We start from the raw sequence: 9,373 nt of genomic DNA on the forward strand, positions 1-9,373 counted from the left end.
TGGAGATTAATCCTTTGTCAGTTGCTTTGTTTGCAAATATTTACTCCCATTCTGAGGGTTGTCTTTTCCTTTTGTTTATCGTTTCCTTTGCTGTGAAAAACTTTTAAGGTTACTTAGGTCCCATTTGTTTATTTTTGTTTTTATTTCCATTTCTCTAGGAGATGGGTCAAAAAGGATCTTGCTGTGATTTATGTCATAGAGCATTCTGCCTGTTTTCCTCTAAGGTTTGATAGTGTCTGGCCTTACATATAGTTCTTTAATCCATTTTTAGTTTATTTTTGTGTATGGTGTTAGGGAGTGTTCTAATTTCATTGTTTTACATGTAGCTGTCCAGTTTTCCCAGCACCACTTATTGAAGAAGGTGTCTTTTCTCCATTGTATATCCTTGCCTCCATTGTCACAGATTAGTTGCCCATAGGTGCGTGGGTTTATCTCTGGGCTTTCTATCCTGTTCCATTGAGCTGTATTTCTGTTTTTGGAGCACGCTGTGTTCTAACCGCCTCCTGGCTCAGCCTCCTCTCAACACCAACTGTGAAAACCTGAGCCATCCTTTAGGATTTCATTCAGGTTATTACTGCTATTTCTCAGATTCCTTTGAAATTATGCATGTTTTCACATTGCTGTAGGTCAAGACAGAGTACTTTAAAAGGAAGGGCTTCATGACGGTTGACGGCCAGGAATCGCCCATGGTGACCACGGGGGGAGATGCTACTACGTTGGATGTGGAAGGGAAGTTGTACCTAGGAGGCCTTCCCTCCGAGTACAGGGCCAGGAACATTGGAAATGTAAGCAGCATTTTCTCTCTGGGACCATTTTGCCTTTATTGTGGTTGTGTTTGTTTTGTGGAGGAATATGTTTATGTTTAAATCATCTTGTTTGGGCCCAGGGCTTGGCTGCAAGATGCAAGCCTTTCAAACCACATTCCTAGATTGTGTGTTGGAGCTCCTCCTTGAAGCCCAACCAGGCTTCCTGCTGGTTAGTTAAGAAACAGTTCCCTTTCTACAGCCACTTAGCCCCAGTACAGTGCAGGAAAGTCTGGCAAAGTTGTATTTGCAGATGAGAAAACCCCACATTCTTGATTTCTACAATATTTACTCAAAATAATATAAAACCCTTTTACTACATCATAGTTAGACATTCATGTGAAGTATTGTGGCAATTAGCTTTTTAAATCTGAAAGGTAGTATTTTAATGTGTTTTGTTGAAGTGTAGGGAAAATTTGTGCTTGCCCTTCTCGTTGTCTTCACCATCATCTACTCCTGCATCATTTGGCTTAGATCACCCACAGCATCCCCGCTTGCATTGGGGAGGTGACAGTGAACAGCAAACAGCTGGACAAGGACAGCCCAGCGTCTGCATTTGCAGTAAACAGGTGCTATGCAGCGGCCCAGGAAGGAACTTTCTTTGAAGGAAGTGGATATGCAGCCCTTGGTATGTATAATCAACAATCTTGAAAGAAATCTCTGGGATGCACCTGCACACTTAATATGATATGGATCCAAGAATTATATGATAGGACAGGACCCACTGCACAAGTTGCAGCAAGACCGTGTTTCGTGAAGTGTTCTAGTGTATTCTGGTTTCTCAGCTTCTAGTGTAAAAGCCTTCTCACCTCTTGTGCTATCCAGGTGGCCTCCTCCCACCAGGAGTGGTGGCACTGCAGACAGAGTGCAACATGTGCTGCTGGTTTCATCTGTACTTTCCCCAAATTTACATAAGGCATACTTTCCCTGTCCAAGTTAATTAGGACCTTTGAATTCAAAATCAGTAGCATAAAATGTCTGGACCAGCCAGCCAAATGGGAGTCAGATTTGATGAAGAAATTAACTCCATTTAGATTGTTGAAAATATTAATCAGTTATAAGTAGAGGAATGTAAATCTCTAAAATGCCTTAGAATGTAAAGTCCTCAAGGCTTAGAACTAGCCCTTGTAATATATCTTACATTCTCTCCCCATTTTAGATGCTTGATTTGCTGGTTAACTTCCTGTTTGCACTCAGAACTGTGCTTCTCTGGCCCCTGTTCTTCTTTCTATCACAGGGAACTAATCTCTGGGCTCCTTTGCCCTGGGCTTCCAGGAAGGCTCTAGCGGAAGATTGGGGTTGGGAGGGAGGAGGGGAAAGCCAGCAGGCTTCCTTCCTTCACTCTGTGCTTCCAAGATCTAGTAACACCACCTTCTCCCATTTCTCCTTCAGCCCTGGGCACGATAACAACTGCCTGCTATTGCTAATATCCCTAACCTATCTCAGCTTTTTTATCACCTGAATGAAAAATTCATTCAATTAAAAAAAAGCCTAGTGTGGACTCCGACTAATACACTCAGCAAATAATGACACACCCAGTAAGTAGACATTGGAAAAATAAAGTGCACTCTTCCTGGATAGATGATGATGGAGTTACATGGATCAAATCCCTTGTGATTTTTTTACCCACATGGCTGTAGCTGAGAAGATGTGCCTGCCTCAGCCCTATTCAGCTTCATCCCACAGAGGTGCAAGCTGAGGCTCGGGGGTTGGAAATGACTTGCTGGTGGGGGTGGAGCCGGATTCAGAGAAAGAGCTGGAGCCAGCTCTCCTGACCCTCATCAGGAGCCCAAATGCACAGCCAGCCCACCCAGCCTGAGGCCATTCTGAGCCTGGGCCTTCCTGGGCAGGGCAGGCCTGGCCTCACCACTAACTGGGGGGTCTTCCTTGGTTTTGCAGTCAAAGAAGGCTACAGAGTACGATCAGATGTGAACATTACGCTGGAGTTTCGTACCTCCTCAGAGAATGGTGTCCTCCTGGGCATCAGCAGTGCCAAAGTGGATGCCATCGGATTAGAGATTGTAAATGGCAAGGTGAGTGCTGAATCTGGATGGGGTCCCCCCGCCTCACCCCAGTGTCAGAGACAGAGCAGTTAAGAAACAGTAGACATATCTAGAACCAAATTTCCAATTATTCACTTTAATGGAATGGAGAAAAGGTTGATTAATATTTAAAAATAGATAATCCTGGGCTTCCCTGGTGGCGCAGTGGTTGCGCGTCCGCCTGCCGATGCAGGGGAACCGGGTTCGTGCCCCGGTCCGGGAAGATCCCACATGCCGCGGAGCGGCTGGGCCCGTGAGCCATGGCCGCTGAGCCTGCGCGTCCGGAGCCTGTGCTCCGCAACGGGAGAGGCCGCAGCAGAGGGAGGCCCGCTTACCGCAAAAAAAAAAAAAAAATAGATAATCCTAAAAAAGCTTTTTAAAAATAATTTCTTTTACATTTTTGAAATTAAATGTAAAGCAAAACTGCAACAATACAAAAAACTTTTTCCCTGAAAACCATCTGAAAGTAAGTTACCAACCTAATGCCCCACTCTCCCTAATATTTGCCGCGGAGCGGCTGGGCCCGTGAGCCATGGCCGCTGAGCCTGCGCGTCCGGAGCCTGTGCAATAGATAATCCTAAAAAAGCTTTTTAAAAATAATTTCTTTTACATTTTTGAAATTAAATGTAAAGCAAAACTGCAACAATACAAAAAACTTTTTCCCTGAAAACCATCTGAAAGTAAGTTACCAACCTAATGCCCCACTCTCCCTAATATTTGTTAACTTTTTATTTGGAAATCATTATAGATGATAAGAAGTTGCAATGTAATGTACAGGGGGTCCTTGGGCACCCTGCACCTAGGTTTCTCCAGGGTTAGCATCCTGCATAACTAGTACATCGAATCCATGAAACTGACATTGGCTCAATCCACAGAGGTTATTCAGTTATGCTAGTTATACGTGTTTACGAGTGTGTGCAGCTCTTCACAATTTTATCACACGTGTAGCTTCATGTAACCACCACAATCAGGACAATGGTACCATTACCACAAGGCTCCCTCAAGCCACCCCCTTCATATCCACACCGACTCCCTCCCCCTGCATCCCTCACCCCTGGCAACCACTGATCTGCTTTCTGTCGCTCTGATTGTTATTTCACAACTGTTACATAAATTAAATCATGTAGTATGTTCTCTTGAGATTGGCTTTTTACACTCTATCTCATTTCCTGGCAGTTCATCCAGGTTTGTTGTGAATATCAATGACAATTCATTTCTTTTTATTGCAGAGTATTCCATAAGATGGATGCACGAGTCTAATTTTTTTAATACAAAAACATAATTGTTTTCTGTAACTTCCTTATCCCCAGAGGGCCAGATGAGAACTTGGGAAGGTCTGCTATACCACTCATCAGACATGGGGAGTCAAGGTGGTGGTCTCTCGGGTCCTCTCTCTCCCTAATGCACTTTTACTGCACTGTGGTCAACTCATGTTGTTGTGGGACTATGATGCTCGAGTCTTCCTGAGCTACTTACTGCCTCCTGGAAGGCAAGGAACAAGTCTCTTGATTCTCCCAAACTTATTAGCTTGTTTCTAGCATTTCCCTACTTACTCCCCACTGGGACTTTGGCCCCTAGGATATCCTAGAATGGGGGTGGGGAGGATATAATAAAGTCACAAGCCTTCACCTCTTCTCCCCCTTTATGTCATCTTCATGTTGAAACAAAAGTGCCTTTACATCCTATTGCTGCCGCTCTGCACTGTGGCTTATAGCCAACATCTTTTCTTAGCTGTACTTCAAAAGAATTTTGAAAATTTTTTTATCCATTTGTACATTTTTTAAAATTTTATTTTATTTATTTTTGGCTGCGTTGGGTCTTTGTTGCTGTGCGCGGGCTTTCTCTAGTTGTGGTGAATGAGGGCTACTCTTTGTTGTGGTGCATGGGCTTCTCATTGTGGTGGCTTCTCTTTTTATGGAGCATGGGCTCCAGGCGCGCAGGCTCAGTAGTTGCAGCTCACGGGCTTAGTTACTCCGCGGCACGTGGGATCTTCCCGGACCAGAGCTCGAATCCGCATCCCCTGCCTTGGCAGGCGGATTCTTAACCACTGTGCCACCAGGGAAGCCCCATTTGCACATTTTTATGTGATATCTGAAGAAAAATGTTATCAGAAGTGTAACAGTTGCAAAAATGTAATTTCTGATGTATATTTTACCTCTATTACTGGCTTATTATTTATTGTTCTTTTAAAAATATTTCTAGTGGTTGCCCAAGTCTTTATATCTCTTTGTCACAGTCTACCTTGAAATGAGTAGCTTCACATATAGCATAAGAACCTTACAACAGGATAGTCACAATTCTTCCCTGTCACCTTCTGCAGGTCTCCAATTTTTTGTGCTACCACTTGCTGTAGTAGAGCATCTATGGTTTGTCAGAAGGGAGTTAGTAAATGTTCCTTCACAGGTGCTATAGCAACTTGTAGGAACTGACACCCTCAGTAAACCCAGGGGCTCCTGTTGTGCTGAAAATGAGGCACTGATCTGAGGACGCAATGCTAAGGTCGTGGCTCAGGCTTGTTCCCATGGAGGTGGCCATTTTCCGTTCGGAAACCTCGGGAATAGGATAGCATCAGAATCCTTAAGAGGCTATTTGTCAGAACCATTGTTTGTTTTTCATAGTTAGCCCTCCTTTTTAGAAGAATGCTCTGATTTTTTCCACTCCAAGAACATTATGTGAATGGACTGTGTTCCTTAAATAGGGAAAAATTCACCAAGATATTTGCTTGTGTCTATTGTTTGTTTAGCTCTTGTTTCATGTTAACAATGGTGCTGGTAGGATAACAGCCACATACGAACCCAAAGCTCCCAATACTCTCTGTGATGGAAAATGGCACACACTTCAGGCAAACAAAAGCAAACATCGCGTGGTTCTGATTGTCGATGGGAATGCAGCTCGAGCTGAAAGTCTACACACCCAGTCTACCTCTGCTGACACCAACAATCCCATTTATGTTGGTGGCTATCCTGGTGCGTATGTCGTCTGCTCTGCTCATTCACTTTTGAGGGGCACTGCCGCTGGGGAAAGTCTTGGTTCATGTGGATATAGAATAGAGATGAAGCAAAATACATGGCTTGGGTGATAAATCCTTTACCATTTTAGAAAGTCTATTTCAAATTCCTAGGAATTCTTGGAAAAATTAAAATAATCTACACATATAAGGTGATCACTAGGTAAGACTCTGAGAACATCGGATGTGATGTACAGGAAGCTGGATGACTTCACTGAGAAAGATCTTCTCAGATGACCCCCAAGTTGGGAATCATTTTAGGGGTCAGTAATCATTTTAGAGGACAAACATGTGTCTTATCCTCTCACATCGATTTCTGGATTCAAATTATGCATTTAGATGTTCCAAGTTAATTGATACAAATGTTAATAAAATAATCCCTTTTATGACTTTTTAAGTCACTATACCTTAAAATTGTTTATTAATAGTTTTCTATGAATTCTGCTATCACTGAAGCCACTTATGTAGAAAAATATTCTTCTAATTTTGATCTGGAAACCACAAGAAGTTATTTTTGTTCCTATTGTGCTACCTATGTCATTTAACAAAATTTAACACTATCTTCTCTTCTTTCCTAAACAGCTGACGTAAAGCAAAACTGCCTGAGCAGCCAGACCTCCTTCCGGGGCTGTTTGAGAAAACTCACTCTAATTAAGGGCCCACAGGTGCAATCCTATGACTTCAGCACAGCTTTTGACCTACAAGGAGTTTTCCCTCATTCCTGTCCTGGGACTGAGTCCTGAACTTTGGGGAACTCCTCAGTTGGGAATCATCATTTATATTTTGAGGAGAATTTTTTGGTGAATTAAAACCTTTACAGTTCAGATTTCATTTCCAACTCAGGTTAAATGTTTCCAGAGAGAAATTTTTTGTGTATGTCAAACTAAAACCACATGTACAACAAATACCTCTAATTAAATGGTTTAAAATGTAAATTGAATTCACTGGCTCTTTTTTTTAAAGTTTTTTAAATGAAACTTTAAAATGTTGAATATTCTACTGATTATTTGACAGTATTTCATGTTTTGCATTTTGAACTTTTAAAAAATAAAATATCACTATAGACGATAATACATTAGAGCAGAGTATGAATACTTTCTTTATCAAGATTTTAAGCTCCAATTCCTACAAAGAACAAGTTCAATAATACTACTGGGTACGTTCCAGCATAGGGCACCAGCTGTTTGTCCCAAAAGCACTTTAAACAAACTCAAGCAAGTCACAGGGCAAAGGGAACACAGGAAGAAGGCAGAGCCTCCTCTAGATATAACCTTGTTTGGTAAGGACCTAACCTAACAGAGTATTTTGCAAGACAAAAGAAAAAAAAGTGGCATCATAACTAGTTAGCTCCTCTTTTACTGTTAATTTTATTTTCACTCCTTGGGATGAGACAGTTTTCCTTGATCAGCTACTTTTTCTGGGAGAATGTGTGTAAATTCCAGAAGAAGGAAAAATTTAAAGCCATAAATATATTTTAACGAACTAAGCAGTTTTAAACTAAGATCTCTGAAGGATCATTTAATTTCCTGCAGATATATTTTAGTTCTGCTCTGCAGCCGTGGCTGGAGTCAAAATGGCTACTATTCGATTTGCTTCAGAAAAATGATTGCACTTTGCAAATGCTTACTTGAAGAGAGGTCTCTACCACTCTTAGAAATGACCTGCTTTTATAATATGGAAGGTGATAGGTTCGATTTCTATTTCTGTGAGAGATTTTAATTTCATAAACAAGGAAGACAACTGTGGTCCTGGGCCCTGTCCTGTGCCTTGCTCCTGTTTCTGAACCCTTGTGGCGATCTGCACCTCCTGGCTGATGCAGTTCCTTCAAAATAAACAACTGCATGAAGATATGAGGAAAGGTAGCAGCCAACTGTGGGAGTGCTGTCTGTTCTATTAGCATCTGGCAATTTAAGGAATTCAGACAACTGCAGACTTAAGGCAGCTCAGTTGACAGCTGGATTAGGAAAAGGGCATTTGACATCTCAGCAGTGAAAATGCACACGGGGCCCCCTCACTGTGCCATGGGTGGCCTTTCTGTTCATGTTTCTATGGAAACCATCTACAGCGGACATTCTAGACCTTGGTTCATCACACTGGGTGAGGAAAAGATCCAAACCAGGACAGACAGCAGGTTCTAGAGTTGCCATGGGCTTTTGCCCCTCTCTCCCCCTCCCCACTTATTAATAAAGCTAAAACAGTTTGGGCCTTTCGTGGTTATAATTATTCCCAAGGCCTCTCTTAGAAGACCCCCTCAAAGGAGCACCCAGCTCTCTCCCCTTTGGCTTTTACAGAGCACGAGTAGGGCCACCTTGGTTTGGCTGTCTCCCCATGATGGTAAAGAACCTGGGTTCCACTCAGACACCTGGCTCTGACTCTCACTGCAGGGCCTTATGCTGGTTCATTAACCTCTCTCAGCAAGGCAGTATTCAGGTCTTTAGTGTAAGGTTGCCAGATAAACTACAGGACACCCAGTTAAATTTGAATTTCAGATAAACAATGAACACGTTTTTAACTATTCCATGATATCCTATATTTTTTATTTGCTAAATCTGGCAATCCCACTTTACAGGCTCCAAGGGCCTAAAAAGATTGATACCACTTCCCTCCCTAAGAAATAATTCAAAAAATTTTTAAAAATCTACACCTTAAAAGACATGTAACTTAATTTGCTGAAGATCATATTTTTCCCATGATGCTTTTATTGAAACATCAGATTATTTTCAAAACCTATCTTTGGTGGCCCAAGCATTTGCTTAGTTATCCATCACTGTTTTTTAAAATTGTGGTAAAATATAGATAGCATAAAACCATTTTTACTGGGACTTCCCTGGTGGTGCAGTAGTTAAGAATCCACCTGCCAAAGCAGGGGACACGGGTTTGAGCCCTGGTCTGGGAAGATCCCACGTGCTGCAGAGCAACTAAGCCCGTGCGCCACACTACTGAGCCTGCACTCTAGAGCCCATGAGCCACAACTACTGAGCCCATGTGCCACAACTAAGGAATCCAAATAGGAAAAGAAGAAGTAAAGCTGTCACTGTTTGCAGATGACATGATACTATACATAGAGAATCCTAAGGAGGCTACCAGAAAACTACTAGAGCTAATCAATGAATTTGGTAAAGTAGCAGGATACAAAATTAATGCACAGAAATCTCTGGCATTCTTATACACTAATGATGAAAAATCTGAGAGTGAAATTAAGAAAACACTCCCATTTACCACGGCAACAAAAAGAATAAAATATCTAGGAATAAACCTACCTAAGGAGACAAAAAACTTGTATGCAGAAAACTATAAGACACTGATGAAAGAAATTAAAGATGATACAAATAGGTGGAGAAATATACCATGTTCTTGGATTGGAAGAATCAACATTGTGAAAATGACTCTACTACCCAAAGCAATCTACAGATTCAATGCAATCCCTATCAAACTACCACTAGCATTTTTTACAGAACTAGAAAAAAAAATTTCACAATTTGTATGGAAACACAAAAGACCCCAAATAGCAAAAGCAATCT

At 41.8% G+C, this 9,373-nt stretch overlaps 2 protein-coding genes across 4 annotated transcripts in view; one reads left to right on the forward strand and one right to left on the reverse strand.

The window, feature by feature from the left end:
• The window catches only part of LAMA1 (laminin subunit alpha 1), a 145,655-nt gene extending 136,595 nt beyond the window's left edge, over window positions 1-9,060 (forward strand). The window contains exons 59-63 of the mRNA XM_055080335.1: window positions 627-785; window positions 1,278-1,431; window positions 2,703-2,836; window positions 5,589-5,811; window positions 6,435-9,060. Coding sequence (XP_054936310.1) covers window positions 627-785; window positions 1,278-1,431; window positions 2,703-2,836; window positions 5,589-5,811; window positions 6,435-6,595 — 831 coding nt within the window. The 3' untranslated portion in view covers window positions 6,596-9,060. The remainder of the gene's footprint in view (window positions 1-626; window positions 786-1,277; window positions 1,432-2,702; window positions 2,837-5,588; window positions 5,812-6,434) is intronic.
• LOC112064109 (collagen alpha-1(I) chain-like) overlaps window positions 1-9,373 on the reverse strand; it is a 64,709-nt gene that overhangs the window by 38,356 nt on the left and 16,980 nt on the right. The gene's annotated exons all lie outside the window — the stretch shown is intronic.

This window comes from Physeter macrocephalus, chromosome 19, assembly GCF_002837175.3.
Source record: "Physeter macrocephalus isolate SW-GA chromosome 19, ASM283717v5, whole genome shotgun sequence".
NCBI classification, from domain to species: domain Eukaryota; kingdom Metazoa; phylum Chordata; class Mammalia; order Artiodactyla; family Physeteridae; genus Physeter; species Physeter macrocephalus.